The following is a 23629-nucleotide window of genomic DNA, read 5'->3' as shown; positions in this document are numbered from 1 at the left end:
GTTGATGCAACTTCAACGTCACCAGTTTGATATGTAGGGTCAGGGTTCATTTGTTTCTTTAGTCACAAAAAAGATACTAGAAAACTTTCTAATTAACACACCTTAGCTATTAGGGACTAACTATCTCGGACTAATATCTACTAAAGGATTTCAGGAATGTATCCACCTATTTGCTTGATCATTCAAGTCGTGTTATCTATAAAATGTCCAAGCATTTAGGGAAAACACAAGGGCTTGTTTTGACAAATCAAATCCCCCAAAAACTGCAAAGAAATTCAGTATGCTTTCATAAAAGATGTGGGTTAACCAGTAGTTTTATTGACCAGTATTCAGACTCAGGGACCTTATGTGGATACTTTTAAGTTTATTTGAAAGTTGGATTTTAAGACTTGACATTTTGGTTATACTTGATCAGAATTCAACTTATGTAAAACCGACACTTCAAAACCTCAAATAACACATTTGGTAAAATGAAACGTTAGTTTTAGGGACATTCTTTGCTTCAACAGTTAGTTGAATAATGCATTACATTTTATATATCCTTCTATTTTGATGAAGATAAACATTATTCTCCTCTCTAATAACTCGAAAAACAATGTTAACAAAGTAAAAGGAACATTTTCAAAGGTGTATGCGAGTGAAACTTGAAATTGACAAAGTTGTTTATGACTAAGAATGACACAAAACAAAACAGCTCAATAAAGGACATGTGTATGTTATGTTTCTTTACCACATGAGACTTGACTTTAAACTGGACTAAAGACTTACAGTTCTCAGTCATTGAGTAGACAGTATATCTATTGGAATAGTATAATAAAGTAGCATAACATGTAATACTTGAATAATCTACACGTTCCTCAAAGTTAAGTATGCTGCAGTACTTGAGTAACTGTTTGTTACTTCGGTACTTACCAACACAACAAAATGGCATATTTCAATATATTTTAGTTTTACATTTTGAAAGTAATAAAGTAGTAACTCATCCTCAAGAATGTGTAATGTCTTCACCAGGAAGAAATGTTTTTCGCAATAAATATGTAATAATGGATCAAATTATGTGTGTGTTCTGACACTCGTCATCTTTACTGTGCTGCCCCGTTATCATGCAAATGATGCGGGACGAGAGGCCGATGTGTCATGCCCTTTTAAGAAAAATGAGAAATAGTGGGGAGTGACGTCTGCTGCGCACACAGGCCGGAGGCAAACTGACACTTGCGGAGCGGCGAGAGACAGCGAGAGAAACGGTGAGTGCAAACCACAAACTTTACTACATGCTAAACGCGGATAAATAACCAATTTGCTTGGGAGCACGTCTTGTCGATACATGCGGTATTAGTATCGAATACGACAGGGTGCATGGCGTGTTTAGTGTGTGTCGTTTAAATGAAAATAAATTGTCCGCAAGTACAAAACGGAGTGTGCACTCCCATTTTAGTCAAGGCCGGGCGGAAGGGCAGGTAACGTTAGCAGCAATCGCTCTTTCTTGAGAAAATACACCGTGATAGGAGTTGACTTAAGACCTGCCAAGCCCGGTTGACGTGTGAGCTGTAAAATGCGCTTGATTGCAGCGCGTTTCTGACAGCCTAGCTGTGTTTTGATTGTACACGGAGGACAGGAATGTGTCGGCTAGCTAGCTTGATGCTAACGGAGCTGTAGCTAGCGGTTGTTAAGTGTCGGCGGCCCGTCGCAGGCGGTTAAAGCTAGCTAGTTAGCGGCATTGTGCTAACGAGCTTTGATAACGGGATTTAGCGTAGTCGCCGGTGTGAACCTAGATTGTTTATGGACAGATGCTGTCTGGATTAAAGATTGTTATTTTAAGTATCTGTAAGCGGGTTTGTGATTTGATTTGATTGGTGTTATGAAGCTGAAGGGTGTAATAATCATGCATCGACGGAGTGTTAGTTGCTGCTCTGTGGTTATAGAGCCAGCCACAGATTGTAGGGATTTAGCATGACCTGGAGTGATAAGCATATGCTACTGCCGTAAGCAAATTAGGTAGATTCACAGGGATACAACCCTAGAGCTCATTTGACTTTCTCCTGTCTGGGGCCAAGCTCTTATTTTATGGGTTGCCTGTTGCAGGCTTTTTTCTGCTGCAGGGAGAGTGATGTGAAACAGGAAAGGTGTACTACATCCTCAAACTATAAACACACAGTCGGGATGCTTTATTAAAAATAGAGTATCAAGAGGTGTAGGCATCCCCGCAGAGGTGGATTATCGTCTCCTTTTCAACATGTGTTAACTGAATTGATGCACCCGTCTCATCCTGTGCCCTGAATCTCCCCATAGCTCATAATCAGGTATAGGCTATAAAACCCACTTCTTCCCTAAGCAAGCCTAGTTGTCTGGAGCTTTGAACAGGAACCGAGACTGGAAGAAGCTATTTCAGAAGGTAGCTACTCCTTTTCCATCCTATCAGCATGAATACTTCTTGCTCTCTGGAAAGAGGATGTGGTTACAGGTCAAAGCCTCCGCCAAACACATGCATTCTGTGGGTGTTTGTCAGTCACAGATCTTTGTCATAACTTAGTCACAAGAAGTTTCGTTTGCCAGGCTGCAGTTTGGTTTTGACTCACGGTGGGACATTCAGAGACCTGAAGAAAGAGGTCACAACTATCTAACTAGATAACTTAAAAGATTTTGGTTCCTTATTCATTCTTGAGGTATAATTTTGAAAGAGAAGATGCTTAGGAAGTTTGATACCATCTTAAGGAGAGATAACATTTCAATTAGCCTTTACATCAGTTTAAACGTTCATGAGTAATGAGTATGTTTCTGATGTAAATGCAGTGTTATCTATTACATGTGAATGCCAGCTTTCATGAGTACCGGTAGTTGCTATCGTAATGAACTAGCTTTTTTTCCCTAAGTTCTGGTGGTAGCAATTTATTTTATAGGCTTGTAAATGTTTTTATTTACTAGGATGTTTCCTATAAAGAACTTTGTAAATGTAGCACTCATTATAGGTCAAATTTAGTGTTGGTATCGTTCCAATTAATTAATTCCAATTAACTGCTAAGCTTGCTAGTCTTTCAGTTGGGGAAAGCAGGTCAGCAAAAACATTCCAAAAGTTCCATTTGACTATAGGCATCATCCAGTTTAACATATGAAGATTAAGATGTTTAATAACAAATTAAGTAATTTGATGAAAATAAAATACATTTCAACCCGATTTTTAAATTGAACAGTACTTGTAGGGAAACTCCTCTGAATATTCAACAGCTGATTTTGAACTCAACCCAAGCCAATAAACGGTGTCTTCTACTCTATAAATGGCACCAAAAGACATCATAAAAAGAGGATAATAAATGATATGTAAAATAAAGCGTTATGTCTTCTTTACTCAAGACCTTTGCTTGACAGGTTTTCTGCTGTCAGTAGTTCCTGGGTGATTTCCCTGTTGGTGTGTGGGTTTCTTATGCTGTGTGAACAAGTGCTGTGTGAACAAGTAATGTGTGAACAAGTGATGTGAACTGTGGTTGTGGTTGAGGTAAATGAATAACTATGAGCTTGTCAACATTAAAACGCGCTCCACCAGAACCATTATTATGTCATCCTGTTTTTCCCTTAAAACCTCAAGGGGTATTTTTTCATCAGTGTCGCTCCTGTAATTGTCATGTAGGTCAACAAGCAAGCAAATCGGAAGACGTCACAAGTCTGTATCATGCTGCCAGCTTAACCAAAGGATGTGTGCATTTTCACCATCTACATTGTGCGGAGGATACAGAGGGCAGCTGTCAATCAAACCCCCCTGCTGAGTCAGGCGCTGTGACAGCTTCACATCTGTCGGATTAGCCTCACTACAGCAGGAAACAGTGCATCCTGAATGTTGTAGCATAGCTGTGAAGCCTCCTGCTCTCTTATTTCAGCTTCCTCTCGACTGAGGCGTAGTTTATACAGACACATTTGCTGCATATTCTTGCTTAGCAGCACCACCTCGTCCAGTTTCCAGCCTTAGATGGATACATACCTTTGGCTGTAGAGGGTGAGTGATGCGGTGATGTCATGGCAGAGCATGTTTTCGGTGGCATGTGGCTTTCCCTCGCTCCTTATTTGCTGGGGTTACTACGAGAGCAGAGGAACGGCAGCGATGTGTTTGTTTTGTTGGGAATGACAGTGTGTAGTTCAGGGCGATGGAAAGAAGGAGAGGTTTGGTTTTTAAAGGGAGATGTCCTTAAATGGCCATGCGTGTGTGTCTGTTTGTGTGTGTCATGAGTGTGTAGGCAGGCGGTTGAGAGTACAGTGCAGCGTGTAGTGAGTGTCTGTGAAAGTGTGTAGAAAAGGTGTCAAAGCAAGAGCATCCTTTGTAGAAGATGCTACAGTTATGAGTAGGAAGCTCAATAAGACCAGAGTTCAAAGGAGAAAGTTGTTCACTCATTGAATATAAAGCAGCATTTTTGGGGGCTTGATTGGGAATGTCATTTGTAGGGATGGGTATCGTTAAGGTTTTAACGATACTACTACTTTTATCGATACCGCTTATCGGTCCGGTCTTTTAACGGTACTCTTATCGGTTCTTTTGGAGAAAAAAATAAGGTGAACTAACCAAACAAATTGTGAACAAAACTAACATTGCTTTTTATTTAAATTAAATACATAATATTTCACATCAAAAGAAACATCAATGTTTTAACAAATAGTATTAAATAATCTGACAGAACTGTAAACAGAAGAGCTGAAACTTTAACGAAATAAATAACTTGGTTACCTCTAATCATTAACCCATGTTTGTATAATTGAGTTAACTCCGTGTGTTGCTGCTAGCATACATAACACCTGACGTGGAAACGTTACTCGTGGATGGGGCTACAGAGCTACTAGAAAGACAGTCGAACCCGGTGCATTTCTCCGTCTGAATGCGGTGCACTTTTTCTAAATGTTTAGACAAATTGCTCGTGTTACCGCCCTTACATGCTAAACTCTTATAGCACTTTTGGTAACAAGCATTGTCCACATCGAGACGGGTAAAGTTTAACCACACCTCGGAGCGCGTTCTCTCCGCCATCTCCTCCGTGTGTGTGTGTGTGTTGCTGCATGTAGCAGCTGGGTGTGTGTAAACTGCCCCGCCCCCAAGCAGGCGGGGAGAGAGATCTCTCGCCTGGGTTGGAAAGATCGAAAATACTAAAAAGACGCATTTTGCACGCTTTTTGCATATTAGAAACGGAGTTGGCAACACTAAAACTGCAATATAATGTTTGTGTAGCAACAATACATACATTTTTTACATGTCTCCAGTACCGATAAAAAGACCGTTAACGTCGGAGCTTAACGGTACCACGGTCTTTAATAATTCAGCCTCGGGGCCCGTTTAATACCGGGGCTCGGTACCCATCCCTAGTCATTTGAGTTGGGGGAGGGTGTAGTATTTTTTGTCTTGGCAGGCATCAAGCACAGCAACTTTGCTAGAACATAATTTAACACACTCGAGCTGCACAACGTTGTCCTTCACTGCTACTCGAGATTAGAGAGAGGTACACTGTCTTTCCTTTTGACGCTCGGCTCAACAATGCATTTTAACTTCAAAATGTAATCGTCTTTATTTGTAAGCAAAAGTTAAGCGTAGCTCAAGAGCATTACAAATATTAAGATATTGATTTTCTCACCACGCCTACATACACTAATATTTTAATTTATGAAGATGATGATGATTTACTGAGTTCTGAGCTCTTAAAGTGCCCTTCTGGTTGTGTGCAATAAGTTAATAGCAAAATAAATAATTACAACGTTTATTTCCCAAATGACTATTGCCACAACGCTCTATTTATGTATTGAAAATAGCATGTATTCAGTAGTATCAGCTTTTGTTATACATATTTGAAAATGTAACAATACAAATGTAGGTATGAAACATGTTTATGCTGCATATGGCATCTCCTTTAATATTTTGCACCTCCAATATCTCTTTACTTTTTACCATACTTTAATGAGCTGGTAACATCATCTATTTTAAGCTTAGTTGAACATCATTCCCTTTTGTTGACACAGGACACAAAACTACATTTGTTGTCCCTTAGAATGTGTATATGTAGGCACCTAACCTTTCCTGGAAAAAAAGTAAATCACTTCCTCCAACATCAGAAAAAAACAAACAATAGTTTTATGAAAAATGCAAGGGATTAAGTTTAAACACAACCAGTCCTTTTTAAAAAGTATTTCTGTTGTAAAATGAAACCAATAAGCCTTATAAATACCTCAGCTTTGGGTCCTAACACAGATCTGCTGCATCTCAGCGTTGCCTTTCCTTTAAGGATATTTGAGCACAGGTAAAATTGAGCAATAAACATCCATAATGTCCTCTGAAGCAGTCGCATATTAATCTAACAGTCACTATCACAGAGTGGGTTCCTGATGTCACCTCTCTTATCTTGTGAACCCTCAGTGTTCATACAACAACCATGACATGTGGATAGCTGACAGTAAGGCCTAAGTGTAAGTGTGACATTGTCTTTATGACATTGTATATGTTACACTGTGCATGCACTTGACTCTGTTCTTGAATGTTTACATGAGTGCAGCAGGGGCTATTTGCATAGCACTCGTGCGCCCTGGTTTCTTTTTTTCTTTTTTTTTTTTTCCTAATCGTGCAAGGAGAACTTCTCTTTGTTGTGTAGAGGATTAGTGAATATGAATTATTCACAGTCCGGGCTTCATATCCCACATGGTCACTGCTTGCGATTGAAGTTGGAGGTCCTTGGTTCCTTCATCCACCCCCCCCTGAGTATTTTTTATGGAGTGTGCTGCAAAAAGAACAGTGTAGGAGGGGATCATCTGCTTCCCAGAGTACTTTCCGATTAGCTTTTTAATGGTTTGGGCAAAAGAGTTGACTATTAACGTGTGGCTATACTTTTTCCCTTTAGACCTGATTTGAACTTGAAGCCACTTTCTGATTTTCAACACAGTTTTGATGCCAGCATGCTGCACTTTTCAACTCATGCTGGACATGCTGTACTCTCAGGGCTAGTCCTTTGATGTGAGGCCTAAGAAACCTTAGCCGCTTTCACACCGCAGGACTTGCCGTACTTTAGTGCCGGCACTAAAGTACCACGGCACTGAATCCGCCAGGGGGCTAGTGCCAATCGCATTCACACCACAGTACTTTCCCTGAGGCAAGATTACGCTGACGTCACTTCGTCTTCTTCTTCTCTGGGTTTACTGGCAGGCCGCAAAACCACTTCACGGCGAGTACAAAAAAAAACGAGAGAAGAAGAACTACACGGGGGAGGGGGTATAAAGCCCACCCGCTGTACATGAGGCGTTTGTTTACTTTCCGACCTCAGACATGATGGAGTTCACTGAGCTTGTTGTCTTTGTGCTCATGTTATACAGCTTTGTAACTGGGTTACAACTAGGGATTTGACCCACTCGTCGGATGCTGTAAGTGCAATGCTGGTTCGGAATCAGTCTTAAGGGGGCGTGGTTTGCAATTCGCCCAGCCAATAGAAATAGAATATAAATTGGCACTCTTTTATCACCAGGTTCGTACCACCTCTCTAGCAGGGACTGAAAATGGCCAAAAGAGTTCCCGGCACTGAGTAGTCCCGGCGATGTGAACGCAACATTATTGGTACTAACCATAGATACTAACCATAGGTACTAACGGAACTAAAGAACCAAAGTACCAGGGAAAGTCCTGCGGCTCTTGTGTCTGTTTTCCCCTCACTACAAACCTAGTCACATTTAAGGGAACACTGAAACTCTGGCTTTTAAATAACGTACCTCTAATACAGATCTGTAGGCAGGGTTGAATTTAATAGTGTGTGTGTATATAAGCCTGTTGTCTGGCTGTGTAGCTGCACAGATTGACATATCTTTTACATTAATACGTTTTCTCAGTAAAAAACATGTAACTCCATACTGGGTAATTAAGGGTTCAGCTAAAATGTCGTAGCAACAAAAGATTATTTTCATTTTAGACTAGTCCAATATAAAAACAAATTGTTACTAATTAAATATAAAGACTTTAACATACATTAACCGATCAGGTAACAGTCATGGGAGGTCATAGGAGAAGAATCTTAAAAAAAAACGATTGGTCATCTCACATACTTTGGTTTCAATCGACTAATTTAATAATTTACAGAATGTTGTAGCTCTTAACTGAAAGTTTTAGCAGTTATGGTAACTTAGGAGTTTATTCTCTCAGAGTAGAGCTTTTTTCTATATGTTTTGCACTTCAAATAAATAATTACTTGGCTGTTGAACAATAGCTTTTCATATAAATCTAATTTATTATGATCCAGAAATCCCCCTCTTCTTTCACCACCACCCCTCAGTGTAGCGGGCTCTCTCTCTGCAGTGACACAGTTGGCCAACTCCACTGACTTTATGCCACAATGTATGCCATTAATTAGGAGCCTCTGCATCCCTTTAAGGCAGGGGTGGGGAACCTTTTTCCTCTCAAGGGCCATTTACATTTTTACAACATCCTTCGAGGGCCGTACAAATTATTGAACTCAACGTCAGCTTAAAAAACTCAAATCACAGCCCATTCATTTCACCTTTCTTTCATGCTGTGCAAAGAAAAAGCAACCTCTTAATCCAGATATTTGACCATGACCCGCACATTCATGCACCGTGGCATGACCACCAAAACAGAAAGATATGGACACAAGATGTGTGCAAATGTATTTAGTTTCATATCCATGTGGGCATGATTTAAGTGTGTGTGGGGGGGTGGATCTAACCTCATCTAGGGGGGTTTGGGGGCATGCACCACCAAGAAGATTTTTTTTAAATGTTGACATTAAAAGCATCAATCTGGTGCACTTTGAGAGCAACATGAAGAGATCTATGGATAAATCTCTCAACACCCATATGAAACAGAACTGTAAGCAGATTTTTTTCTTTATGGATATTTTACAAATCACTTCCCTTTTAAGCTGTATTTTTGTTTATTAATAACAACTTTTTTTTACTGTCATATTAGTATTGTATACCTGTTTACTTTATTCTCTTATTTTTCTATAACTATAATGATCATATAACCTCACTGGTTGGAGAAAAAGCTTCTTATATTCGTTAGCATAGCTAGCTAACTGTATGATCAGTATGACAGATGAACAGATCGCCACTGGGCTTTCAACTAAAGGCACAGCCACGCAAAAACTGCGGCATGTTTACAGCTCCTTATGGGTATTGCAATTTGTGAAGTCCTGGCCCGGAGCCGCGTTCTGGTGCTCTCCGTTAGAACTACACTCCTGTCAGACGAGACATATACCACGTGATGACACGTTAGGCTCGTGTTGTGTTCGAGGACCCTGACCTTGGCCAGGAAAAACAAGCTTGTTTAATTATTTTGCGGTCTAGATTTTTAATTTTCTTTTCTTTTTTGCGTGTGTTTATAAATTACCTCGAGGGCCGTACCAAATGGTCTCGCGGGCCGTATACGGCCCGGAGGCCAGAGGTTCCCCACCCCTGCTTTAAGGGATATTCCAGTTATTTCCCAATGTCCTCCCCACTGCAGGTTTCACTTTCAGCTGTTTTCTGTCATTAATCAAAAACACTGACACTATACTGCTGTTTTACAAAAACAAACTGGAGTGACTTCAACATCTGACAGCAGGGTGTGTTTTGGGTTGTGAATGCCAGATGATTGTGTCATTATGAGGAACATCTGCCAGATCCATGTATCATCTCCCTTTCACACACACACACACACACACACACACACACACACACACACACACACACACACACACACACACACACACACACACACACACACACACACACACACACACACACACACACACACACACACACACACACACACACACACACACACACACACACACACACACACACACACACACAGCCCACAGCTGGTTTGTGTTAGAGAGGGGTCACATACTATTCACCTCCTCCACCCTGAAACAGCTCCACTTATGGGTGTTCCCTCCATTGTTTTGCTGCTTCTTGTCCATAAGCTCCAGGAATGACTAGAATCCTTCCTCTTGAGTGGAAACACTCTGAGAACAGAGACTGGGAAATTCCTTTGTTTTGCTTGAAAAGTTAGATCTTGTTTTGTTTTCTCCTCTATCTTTACACCCTTTTCTCATCTTGTTTCTCCCATTTTGCTTTTCCTCATTTGTCCAGAGCAGACTGTTGGGCTGTCCGGTGAAGCAAACCCGCCATGCGTGAATACAAGCTCGTGGTGTTAGGCTCTGGAGGTGTGGGCAAGTCCGCTCTGGTGAGTATTCCCTCTTGAACCCCTTCCTGCCCCCATCCCACTCTAACACCTCTGCAGTGTGTTTCCTTTGGACTTAGCTGGGACAACAAAAACCTAATATTACTTTAAGTTGTTGGAGAAAACTTTTTTGTTAAATAATTTAGGGAATGTTTGAGACAGGCTGCCTCAACACCACATGTGAAACTGTCTGATCCTCTTTTTTAACCCTAAAAGTTTTGCTTTTCTTTTGTGGGTGGTTACATGCTTGTGTTTCCTAACAAATGTCTGCATTCCCGGAAAATGCTCGGTACAAAAAAAACGTAAAAATATCAGAATACCTTTTTTATATAGAGTTATAACTTGTTGAGTAATACTAACAATACAAGTAATATAAATGAACTATTATAAGTAAAATAGTATAGATAAACAATATTTCTCATGGTATTGGGTATACAGTTATGCTTATTCTAGCCTTGCCAACATTATCATTAAGAATAATCTTAATTAACTTTTAAATATCCTGTTGCTGAGCTGACTTAGTCCAGGTGACTTAGTCCAGGTGTCGCACTAATCTCTCTGAAACTGGCAGGCGGACATGTTTACACCTTCAGACATTATCAGGTGAACTCGGTGCGCCCTTATTGTAAACTCACCGTCAGGCGCAGTGCCTAATGTCATGTGTTTCTCTATAAGATTAGTCAGAGATGTGCTGAACTGAGTTGAACTTTGTCTTCCGACTGGCAACCTCACAAACATCCTCTTCCTCAGTGCCTGGCCGTGTTGTTGTGACAGCCCAGCGGGAACACATTTGCCACTCTGGATATATTGCTGCTGTGGCCCGGGAGGTCACATTGATCTGACGTTGTCTTCCTCTGTGTCTTCTCTTACAGACAGTTCAGTTTGTACAGGGAATCTTTGTGGAAAAATATGACCCTACAATAGAAGACTCGTACAGAAAGGTGAGTGTCCCTTGAGGGGGGGAGGGGTATCCTGAAATGAGCTGATTGTTAGCAGCTGCTCTTCAGGTTCACTTCATGATATTTTTGCTCTCTCATCCAACTCCCTTCATCCTTCTCTTTTTCTCTCTCCTTTTTTTGAATTCCTGTGCTTTTACATGTACTATCTCCTCCTTCATTATCTCCTTCACTGTTGTATCTGCCTCTTAGCAAGTATTCATTCCAGTATTTTAATGATAGACCATGATGTGCCCATTGACCTGAAACACAGCTTGACATGATCCGTTTCCTCTTTTCTCCCAGCAAGTGGAGGTAGATGGGCAGCAATGTATGCTTGAAATTCTCGACACAGCAGGCACAGTAAGTGAACCCTGTACCACTGAAGTCTATCCACTCCTTGCACTACTGTATTTACCACATTACAGGTCATGGGAAACTCCTTTCTTCTAGGATAGTGATTTATTTCGGGGTAAAACAGAAATCACAGGCTCGAGGTGGGTGGGCTTTGTAAGAAACATTGAGAAGTACTATGCTGTCAAAGACTTAACCAGCTGAGATGCCATGTAGTTATGACCTGAGACACGGTTATGTTTTCCCATAAAGACATTCATCCTACTGAATTGATCCCCTGACACGTTTCCCTAGCGCTACCTTGAGGTGAAAATGTGTAGATTTGAGTGAAATTACTATTTGTTGGATTACCATGATATGTGGTGCAGATGTTCACCTCTCTGTTAGCGACCAATTTACGATTTAACTGATCACTTCAAATCTCATCCAGCATCATTGTATGTTTCAAATGTATTTTACATATGCACAAGATTTACAGTGAAACCAAATCCTTGACGTAAGCATACTAACATACTGAACTAAGATGGTGAATATGGTCAATATACTATAGCTTGTAAGCTGATGTTGTTAGAATTGAGCTTAAAGTCTTACAGCATGTCTTTAGACTCAAAGTCTTGTTGTCAGGAATATCTCCATCTTTAATCCAGCAGAAGAGTGTACGTGTCAAAGGTTATTGTATGCATGTTGATTGTGCAGAAGCCACATGCATGTTCATGCCCGTTTCTAGTGGGAAATCGTGGGGTGCTGGTATTTCACACACACTGCACAATGGTGTGAGTGTGCTGTGGAGAGACTTGACGGAGATCCAGCAACACCACCACCACACATAATCTGTCCCTATATGTGCTGAGTCTCAGAGCAGGTCACAATATTGTGATTATTAGTTATACTGTATGTAATGGACATTAACAGTAGATGCTAAGAGGAAACATGACAGAGCTCATGCCTTTCCCCTTTATCTTGCTGTGCAGGAGCAGTTCACGGCGATGAGGGACCTGTACATGAAGAACGGCCAAGGCTTCGCCCTGGTATACTCCATCACAGCACAGTCCACCTTCAACGACCTGCAGGACCTGAGAGAACAGATTCTACGAGTAAAGGACACAGAGGATGTAAGTCTGCACTCTTTCTAGCATATTAACATCAGCTCCTCGCATTTTCACAGACGTTTCTCTCATGTCCTATCATGGTTAAATGGGTTGAAGAGCCACAGGGAATGTAAAACAGCACAGAAACAAGCTCTGCACTTCTCTGTTCTCAGCCGCCTACATTGATCAGGACCTGATTGTGCTGTTGCTATGGATACTATTCAACACTGTAATCACTGCATCTTATGCCAGTAATTACACATTTGTATTACCTAAACATAATGCACTCGGTGTCACGTCTGTTGGCTATATAGTGAGAACAATAAGGAAACTCACTGAAACTTATGTATTGTACTCGGCCTAGCATTAGCTAATGTTAGCGTCACGCAGGCCTCTGTGGTTTTACTTCATCTGTTTAAATGGACGGAGCCAGAGTCCCCGCTAAGCTAAGAGGCCAGTACAAAGGAGGGGAATGTCTTTTTCTCTTTAGTCTTGCTTTTAACAGACATGCACTGTGGTTTCCCTCCAAGTCTGCCCCTCAGCTTGGATCTGTAGCAGAGCAAATAAAAAGAGGACGTGTCACGTCATTATTTTCCCGGTTTGCTTTTTCTTCAAGGCATATTTCCATTTGTTGTATATCTGTTGAATTGTGAGGCAGTAGAGTGAGTACGCTCTTCATGCACTCTACTGGCCCAGATAGTGCGTCAGCAGGATCTCAGATGCCCTTTTTTGGTGATCTCAAGAGAGTGAATGTTACCATAACCCTCTCTCTCTCCTTACTTCTTCCTTTCCTCGCTTTCTCCCTGTTCCCTATCAACCGTCTAAAAAGCAGCTCTGCAACTGGTAGCAGAAGTTTTAAAATCTTCTGTGTCCATCTTTTGGTTTGTCCTTCTCTTGCTCCCGTTCTCTGTATCTGTGCCAGTTAACTCCTGTTACTCTCTGCACCCCCCCCCCCCCCCCCCCCCCTCCTCTCTTCTCTATGGCCTTCCTTGTGGTCTTACTGTGGTCTGGCACTCTGTGCGGGTGATTGGACTGTCAGGGATGATGTGCAAAGAAAGCTTCAGCTCATCAGAAACACACTGGATCGTGAGGCTGTGGTGCTTCATTAGAGCGTACGTGGTTAGAGAGCTGAGGTTAGCTTCAGGCTAACAGAAGGATTGCAGGATCAGTGGCTGCAAGAAAACACTCGAGGTCCCTCAAACTGGTTCCATTTCAGAGTGTTTCTTAGGTCTGTTCTTATCTGGGTACTATGGCCAACCGTTAGCTATCAGTCCGCTGGTGATTCAAGCTTTTACTTTCAATGACCAGCACATCTGTTTATCTCTCTTTGCCCTTTGCAGGAATGCACCACCTAAGGAAATGCTTAAAAAGGTCTCTTTTATTTGGCAAAAGCTTTAAAACTATTTCTAAAGCAGACATTCTGGTTGCTGCAGCAGCTGTTCTCATTCTCGGCTTTTCCACGCACAATTGACTGCAAAGCTTGCAAAACGTACAGACTCACTTGAAAGGTCCAAGCTCAATTAACAAGCCTTTAATGACTGCACTTTTGAACACAGTAGGGTGAAATTCCATATCCTTAAAAAAGTCGTTAGAAGAGGAGAATGAAGTGGGTGAGCACTCACCAGTGTATTAAGAGCTCACTCCCTTTACCTCCTTCTTCTACAATTCTTATGTAAGAGAGGTCTTATGACCTGGCGCCTTCTCCGTCTCTACTTGTGTGACTCGGATGGTACTAATGCGTGACTCCATGCTTGTGACTCACAGATCCATTCATTTGGGGTACTTTGTACTCCCCTTTTCTGTGTTCCCCACAGTCAGATCTTTATGAGGCCATTGTGGGCGGGACCTGTCTGTAGCATGTTAACAGCGTCTGAAGGGTTTCTCTGTGGCCTGCACGGATTCCTCCAGTCTGCTAATGCTGCTGACTCTGAACATTTTTTTCTACCCTGCATACCTCTATCCTACCATCCCCTCTCTCCATCCTTTTTATTCCAGCTTGGCTCACAGTTTGTGTTAGGAGGGCATACCTCTGGTTCTCCCAGGACCCCTGGGAGAAATGTCATTCAGCAGTGCAGTGGGCTTGTTTGGATATCAAACATCAAGCAGCAACCTCCACGGGGTTAATCTAAACATCGCAGCTTCCTGTCGTCTGCCCCACAGCCCGGAGAGAGTGAGGCAGAAAAGGGAAAAAAAGGATCCTGGAATATTCATCCAGTGCTTTGAAAAGTGTTACATTTTCTGAAGGAGCGTGACCACACCGCTGTCAAAAACGACCCCTGAACAGTAGCCTTGTGGGTGGAAGAATGTCTCAAGTTTAAAAATGTCAGCGCATGTCAGGGTGCTAGCATGTTGCTTACAAACATTCAGTTTTTCCACCAGACATGTCTAAGTGTCATTTCTGGACCATGAGAAGGGAGTGAAGGCAGGATTTCCCATTCATGGATTTATTTGTTGCAGTCTCACCACCACAAATAGATTTCCCCAGCTGATATATTATTGGCGCCTGTTGTGCTGCCTGCTACATTTTCCACCGGCTGATTACGTCTCTTGCCTGTTAAGCTTCACCACACACACACACACACACACACACACACACACACACACACACACACACACACACACACACACACACACCCTGTGAACCCCTAGAAAACTGATACAAACGTTGAACTCTTTCTCAGACTTGAGCCTTTTTCGGTTGTCATACAATTTGACACTGGCTGGTATAGTAAAGCCAAGTTTAAATGCAGACTGATCGCACACTGTCTATCACACATACTATCATGTCATTCCAGAGAGCAGCCAGAGCGTGAAATCCAGCATAAATGTTCAAATTCAGGAAGGAAAGCGATGTTATCCTGGCTGGGCGGGGCTGCCATGACTTCCTCTCAGGCCAGCATGCTCCCTAGATAGACGGTCAGGAAACAGCAGGCAGGATGAGACGCATCCCGACACCCTGGCTGCCCCGACTCGGCCCACTGTGACAGTTAGGGTCCGGTGTTATGCCCAGAATATTCTCTCTTCCTCAGAGAGTTTTTGTTTTTTTGACCTTGGCTGGTAAAACATCTGACTTGTTCCACAAAAGAAGAAGTGTCTGGTATTTGGGAGACTCCAAAACCAACTGCACATGTCAGTGGTTGTGTGTTCCCAGCTTAGGATTTCCTTCTCTAAAGAAACAAAAGCAAAAGAAACTGCAATCATTGCAAAATCATATTGATTTCTTAATCTCTTTTGTCCCTGTTGTGTAACCTAAACGATTTGTTTGCCTGCCCACATGGATGGATTGATTTTCTTGATTGTCTTTCTGACTCTGTAATTCCACTTCAAATGGAAATGAATAAGCTCTTAATAATAATAATGTCTCCACTGTGTACTTTAAGGATGCGTGTGAGTGCATATTGTCCTGCTTATACTCTCACTTCCTCATTCCCTATTTCAATACTTTGCACTGGAGAGTTATAGACTTTTATGTCCGCAGTGTGCTCGGCTGTGATGTTTAAGGAGAGCTTTCTTTCAAGGGGCAGGCAGCAGCTTTTACAGGAGTTTCTTTATCGGACACACTGATGTTCGTATGTACAGCACTTTAGTGCAATATCCAAGCTTTACGTAGAATTCCTGGCATTTTCACAAATACTCCTCTCTACTTGTCCCCCTTTCCCTTTTTTTTTCTCTGTGTATTTGTATGGGCTTACTTATGAACCTATGGGCTTACCACTGAAAATAACTGCAGGACACATCTGTGTTCAATTAGCATTTTCCAGGGCTTCAGATCTGTTGTATTTCCACTTATCGGAGCTGACAATTGTGTACGTATTGAGATAATCACTATGCCGGCGCTATGTTATATGAATTACATATTTTAAAAGAGAGAATGCTATTTATATTACCTGTATGAAGTTAAGTCTATTTTTATGACACAAAGTCACACACACGGCTCACACTCTTTCCTCTGCTTGTCCTCAGGTGCCGATGATCTTGGTGGGGAACAAGTGCGACTTGGAGGATGAGCGTGTGGTGGGGAAGGAGCAGGGCCAGAACCTGGCCAGACAGTGGAACCACTGTGCCTTTTTAGAGTCCTCTGCTAAGTCAAAGATCAACGTGCTCGATGTGAGTACACCCAGAAACTAACCACTGGTGAACATGCCCACACATCTAGTCTTCAAAGAGCAGCCACAATATTATTTTTATCGCTCAGGGATTTATTGAAACGCTGACCTAATTGTAAGAATAACCTCATCGGAGTTTTCTGCAAACAAAGACTGGTATGGTTTAACCAACATGCAAGTGCTAATGAGCTCAGTCTGATTATACCTAATACTCAGTGCTTCACCCTTGTTAAACCGAATGTGTGTAAACGGCAGCATCAATCCATTCAGTAGTGAGGCCTCAAGTGATTTCTTAAAGGCGCACAGTGTGTTTGGAACTGCCTTGTTTGAAAGAGGAGATATGATTTTACTAATGTTCAATAATTGAAATATTTGTTTGTCGCCTCTTTTCTCAGATCTTCTATGACCTGGTCAGACAGATAAATAGGAAAACGCCAGTGGAAAAGAAGAAGGCGAAAAAGAAATCCAACTGTGTCCTGCTTTAAAAGACCCCCTCCAGCCCCTGCAGCAGCTCTGAGCCAGGTGTGTGTGTGCAACATTTCCAATAGTCTAGTCACAAAGGCCCAGCAGCTCACCTTTCTGTGAGGTCGTGATGCCCAGGCTGGCTGTCGGGTTAATTAGTGTAGCATAAGAGTATTTGATCTTTCTGTGTCATCCCACATGATGCTACTCACTTTTAGTTCATCACAGTCTATTATGGCTCTCTTTGCCTGCAGTGAAGTATAGTCAAAGGAATCTAATTTAACATCACGTCACCAGTTGTTACTGTGCCTTGTTGAGCTCGTTAAGGAGCTAGGGGAGAGAGGAGAAACTCGGGAGGAGCGATTCAGAGAGAGAGCCCCCCCTTATGGAGAGTAGATGTGCAACAGATATTATAATTGGGAAATGGTAAAAAAAAGTCTCTATTGGTTCCATTTATTCTAAATGAACTCATTTCACATAAACACTTGAACTGGATTCATCGACCTGTACGGAGTGAAGGTTTTGTGGATCAAAAAGTCTACACAAATGCTTTGGAAATAGTCCTATAGTATCAATTTCATACAAAACATGTAAAAAACAAATAAGGAAAATGTAAGTAATTTTTAGAATTATATTATACTTTATTTACTCCCTTAATGCTCTGCCCCGCTGTAACCCTTTGCCTCTCGGCTACCTGAGGCTTGTACTTCGTGCGCATAGAAATCCTGACCGGAAAGATAAAGTAATTTTCTCCCAATAAAAACCCATCGCGGCCCTCAGGCTTATGGCAAACTGCCAAAAAGGAGCCAAACATTTGGTGTTCCTCAACCTACAGAAAACAAGTGTGCACAAGGGAAGTACCTGTGGCTGATGCCGCCCTCGTCAAGTGGATTTATAATGCCTGAACAAAGGCAGAATACTTGGGAGTGAGCCAGTAAATACAAACGTTGTCAAATGAATTACTCTATATTCATGAAAGAAATATACAAACATAAAATAAATGGCAATCTGCACTAGAAATAAACAAAAACAAAACAAATTATGCCAACAATTTGCATAATTGTATAAGTAGTTTCCACTGTTTATATATCAAGGGTTTTAATGTGTTGTCATTCTAGTGCAATTTATCGGAGTTGCAGGGTACTTCTTCTGTGTACTGGGTTATAAATGTAGTCATTATCTGAAGAGGAACTATTCCACGTGACAGCTGATCAGACATCTATTATAAGGCGTATGTGTGGGACAAGTCGTGTCACTTTCCAAGATGACAGCAGTTGTCATCTCGTGCGGAGAAAAGCATTTCTTCCATGCTGATTAGCTACAGATCCAGTAAATGTTTCAGGACACGCCAACATCCCCCGAGTCGGCCTTCACGTGTGAAGTGCTTTCATTAGCAATTCCTCTGCATCCGTGTTGCTGTTGAATGAATGAGTCACTGTATGATGGCTGGCTTTAAATGTGGACCTCAGCAGACTGCAGCTGCTGGTTGAGTCTGAGGAAATCCAAATCTGTCATTAGTTTACAGAGAAAATGAGTATCGCTTCTTCATTTTTGAATCGTTTTACAGCATTTTTTATTATTAGGCCGGACACTTAAAGAGGAAGGCTGAAACCAGCCCAAATCAGGCTGCGTATTCCCATCAATCTTTCTTAAATAGAAACGTGTCTATTTATTTTAAGCTGTCCTGTTAATGATCTGTATTGTATGTGATGCAATAATGATAATAGGCGCTGGATTGCTGCTTGACAGTACATGTAATCTACTATCCTTAAAGCTCTTTTTGTAAATATTGCCATCATTTTTTTCCATCCTACTGTAAGTGTAAGGACGTATTTCTACATTCAGTTGCTTTTAAGATTATACATGCTATTTTTTAGCTGGAGCTTGGCAACTTCTGTCACTATATACATATGGTAATTCCATGATGTATATCTGTTATGGGCTTAAGCAGCCAGAAATGGTTAAGGAAAAGCTTATTTAGTATAAGTTTTGTGGCTCATTAATCTTTGGTATCTTCCCACAGTATATATTTTTTATACTTCCCAATTCTTATTTTAGCTGCTGGCCACATTAGCAGAAGGTCAGGGGTTATTATGCGCTCCTGATAACATTTCACCCCAGTTAACCCTCCGCTCAGTCTCAGTCAGAATGTTTCCACCCTGAAGTGGAAAGTTTCCTTTAAAATATGACTTTAGGTTCAGTAGTTTGAGCATGTCTAGTGAAAAATCATGACCTTTCCCCAGCCTCACATGGAGATTACTACGCTGGGTGTCAGTATTTCCAAACATTGAAGGTAGTAGCCTAATCTGTTCCCTATGGCTGGTTGGAAAAACCTGCGTCTCCTCAAAGGCAATCATGGTGTTATATGTGTAGACACTAAGAATCTAGTGTGAAGAGTTAAAAGAAGAGCTTGACAACAAATGGCTGACATCTTGCTGAAGTGTCATACATGCCGACTTTTAACCATGCGTGGCCTGCTGTCCTGTAGCTGAGCCCTTTTCTATTGAAGTTGACACACCATTGATTGACAATGATCTCAGTATCACAATGTCATAATAACTATATGTTTGGAGAAATCCATAGCAAAACGAAAAACTCTTATCTGTTGTAGGTATACACTATACCAGACCAGGAACAATAGTAATTGTACCCCACTGCACAGGGGATTTGCTGTTCTACTGCTGCCTCCATTCATTTGTATGTTTGTGTTAATATACATTTATTTTATTCACCCCAAAGTTGGTATAAAAAGCCAAACATTTTGAAGTGGTTATTTGAATAAAAACACACTTCAAATACAAAACAACAAAAGGTCTGATTACCATTTCAATATCTGGCTTGATTTAAAAAAAAAAACATCTAGGCATTTGTTGTTTTAATTATGTATTATAAGCTTCTTAGACCTAGTATTAGGAAGTTAACCAGGTCATAAATCCCTCTCTAATATAACATATGTTTGCTGTTATTGGTATTAGTGTTGCACCCACTCTATTAAATGCTGCTTTGCTTCCATATCAAATCTCCTGTCTGTCTATCTAAAGTAGGGGCGTGCTGACTGCCCTCTACTGTAGGTGATACCCTAACCATGGCGAAGTACATCAGACTGCCCGCCTTCAACACATCTGAACTGTTCCTAAAACACATTTTGGGCATTGTTGTCAGAACAAAACCCCATAGTGCCATACAGCAGAGATGGTACACCCACCTCTGCTTTTCAAACGCAGGTTGGGTGGGAAATCAAACATTTGATATGACAGATATCAGGAGATTAGTTGACAGACAGTGCTATTGTGCCCGGCCCAGACATCAGGGTCACTGAGCCACCCACTGCGTTCCCCGTCTGAATCCATCTGTGTTGGTCAGTTAGTGGTCCGGTGAGAGAGAGGGGCCTCAGTCAGCAGGCCCCGGAGCGGTGTCTGCCCCTCCCCCCCCGCCGCACCTTGCTCCGTTCACACACTGGCCAGCCCAATGAACCAACACTAATGGGATTACAGCCCCACTGTTCCACCGCTCACCACACACAATCTCATTCACTGTAGAGAGAGAGAGGGGTTACAGTGCCAGCCTCGGACAGCACAGACTGAGAGTTAATGGGACCCTTCACTTTGTACAACATGGGCATTTTCTAGTTTGCTGACCTCATGAGCTGCAGTCTTTGATTTTGGCTGCCGCTGTATTCACTCGGACAGAAATTGAAAGGAAGCTGATACTTGATATGATGGTATATTGATTCTAAAGATGCAGGCTCAGAGAGTATTTGCAGTTTTGTGCTGACATATTTAAACCTGATTTTCTGGAAACAAGATGTTAAAATAGTTACAGGCATCTTTTTTTATACTTTTTTTGCACATACAGTTTGTTTCTTTGCTGCACAGTGTTGAGTCAGATGTGCCCACATGTTGTTTTATTATTGCATTACTTTGCCATTACACTTTATAGACTCAGTAATTGAGCTTCGGGTTGTCTTTTAGAACTTTGAAGTCTAGGACTGTACATACTAGATGTTGCTCCAGCTGGAGGCCTTGAATGCAACTTTAACAGACTTCACAATAAGCTCTTTTCAAAGCAGACCGTCACAGCAACAAAAAAGCAGGTGAAACCAATGACATTGAACATGGCTGCTTTCCATGTTAGTGCCCTGGTTGGTCATGCCAGCGAGCTGCAGTCGATTGCATAAGAGCAAGGCCCTGGAACATTTATTTGGAGCATAGCCATCCGTAATCTTGATTATAACCTCTGTGCTTTGTAAATATCACAAGCCAACATGCCTGCTGTGAAAACACTACTGGTTTACCTCCACTCTTCACAGCCTGAGAGCAAACTGCAGCCCTCGCTGCCCATGACAGCCATTTTGCTTTTAATAAAAAACATAAAACATTTCACCAACCAAAACATTAAATGGTTCCATAAAAGTTTACAAAGAAGTTACTGTATCAACGGTTACGTAACATCACATTTAGCTGATGCTGCTGTCCAAGAGGAAAATCCATGCTTTATTGCAATTAGTGCAATAAATCATAAAGATACAACTACAGAAAAGCAAGAAACACAAGGTACTAGATGTGTCACCGCTCGGCTAATACGTCATTATTGCACCTGCGCAATCTATTTATAATTGTGTAATATTGAGTGTCGTTTTTATCCTTTCAGTAAGCTACGTAAAAAAACCAGGAGGATACAAATTCTGAACATCAAGAATATCTCAAGCACATTAACAACCACTTATATTTTAAACGTAGTTCTTCAATTGTACTATATTAGTCTATTCTATTCAAATGGCATATGTTTCATGATGGTTTCATAGTAGATGTGTTGCTCCTCCTGAGGTTACTTCAATTTGTAACTCTTTAAAGGGTTTTCTTTTAGGATTCTATCCTTATCCAAATCGATTATCTAAGGATAGAGGGTCCTTTATGCTCTACATATTGTGAAGACCCTGAAGGCACATTTGTCATATTGAGCTATGTAAACAGAATTGACTTCATCTTAATTCTAAGAATATATATTGGAATGCATTTCTCACCTTTTTAAGACCAAAATATTAGCTTTGTGTCGTGGCTTTTAATGTCCCCGAGTTAAATGTTTTCCTCCTACGTTTCCCTCCCACAGATGTAATGCCATTCACCGGCCACTAGAGGGCATTACATTACATTTAATTTAACTTATACAAAGGGACTGCAATAAAACACAAGGATAAATACTCAAAACAATAAGAACAGTACAGATATATTTGCTATAAATAATAGTGCTATAATTGAAAGTGCGGGTGCACTAGTCTCAAATAGGTGAAACCCTTTAAGTGCTACATCTTTTTTGACTGTTTGTTTAATGGCCACATCAAGGGCTAAGAGCGCTTGTAAATCTCTGTCAGGCTGAATGTGTACTAAACCACTTTGTTGTGTTGCAGAAATGCTGTAATGAAGAACTGTTGCTCTGATTGGAACGTGCCAGCATTCCAACAGCCCCCCCCCACCCCCCTACCACCCACTCCCCCCCCCCCCCCCCCCCCCTCCATCAGCCATATACGGTGAATCAGCTGAACTGCTCCTATCAAAGACGAGGATGACCTGCACCAGCGAGAGAGAGATGGGGAGAGTAAAGAGAGAGATGGAAAAGACAGTAAGAGAGAGAAGACCGTTCTCTCGCCTCCGAGGACCTTCCTCTGTGTCTCAGTTTCAGTGTGAATCCAGAACGGACAGTCTCCATTTTCTGCACCAACAAACGCCACAAACTTATGATGATGAAAGTTTAAAAAAAAAGTGTCCATGAGCCGCCTACATGGCCAAAGAGCAGCCCCCCCCCTCCCCCCCCCCCTCCTCGTTTTCATTTTTGGACGGCTAAAAAAAGATAATAACAGCGATGAAAAGAAGGAAAACAAAGTTAGAACTTCAGTATTTTTCATCTTTTTCAATATCAATATCGTAGACATGGAAGTTGACCTCTTTTTAGTTGTATGATTATAAATATTCAAAAACGAGCATGAAAAAAATGCATCAGTTATTAAGTGTAGATGTTTTGAAGTGAAATCAAGTGGAAAAGTGCGAATTTCTTTTATAGCCATACACCTATCCTCCATGCCTGTCATGTCAGTGATGATAGATCAAGGTCTATAATATGTATTATTATTTTTATTATATATTTTTTTCTTTGTTCGCCCTGTTGTTCATGGACTTCTCTTCAGCAAATATCTCTCTCTGATGTGACTTAATTTTATACTCCGTCACTGGGATTTCATAGCTCCCATAATATATTCTAATGCCATTTTTTGCATAATAATGCTTCAGAAAAAAATGGGTCTTTTATAGAAGAAATATGGGGAAAATAAGGATTGATTTCTATGTCTCTTGAAGCTGAAATATATTATACTAAACCAACTCTAATAATGCTTCGTGTTTTTCTGTCAATGATGTTCCAGCTTTTATGGATTATTAAAGTACATTTTAGTACATTTTCATTATATTGGTCAATGTATTTTTGTGAATTAAACTTTTATCCAAA

General features: G+C 41.2%; 1 protein-coding gene across 4 annotated transcripts; it reads left to right on the top strand.

Annotated features, from left to right (window-relative positions):
- Positions 1-1120: 1120 nt before the first annotated feature.
- LOC307039317 (ras-related protein Rap-1A-like) lies at positions 1121-23629 on the top strand. 4 transcript variants are annotated; one of them, XM_079681234.1, is made up of 8 exons: positions 1121-1244; positions 10101-10189; positions 11059-11127; positions 11428-11484; positions 12447-12587; positions 16527-16670; positions 17065-17191; positions 22539-23629. In XM_079681234.1, the coding sequence occupies exons 2-7, from the start codon at positions 10133-10135 to the stop codon at positions 17152-17154; spliced, it is 558 nt and encodes a 185-aa protein (XP_079537360.1). In that variant the 5' UTR covers positions 1121-1244; positions 10101-10132; the 3' UTR covers positions 17155-17191; positions 22539-23629. The 4 variants fall into 4 exon arrangements, with proteins under 4 accessions (XP_079537360.1, XP_079537361.1, XP_079537362.1 ...); XM_079681235.1 differs by having other exon boundaries at positions 1189-1244; positions 10096-10189; XM_079681236.1 differs by lacking the exon at positions 1121-1244 and adding an exon at positions 3831-3985.

The sequence above is a fragment of the Notothenia rossii genome, assembly GCF_949606895.1.
Source record: "Notothenia rossii genome assembly, chromosome: 5".
NCBI classification, from domain to species: Eukaryota; Metazoa; Chordata; class Actinopteri; order Perciformes; family Nototheniidae; genus Notothenia; species Notothenia rossii.
The sequence above is the reverse complement of the archived record's forward strand: the minus strand, read 5'-3'. Positions and strand labels throughout refer to the sequence as shown.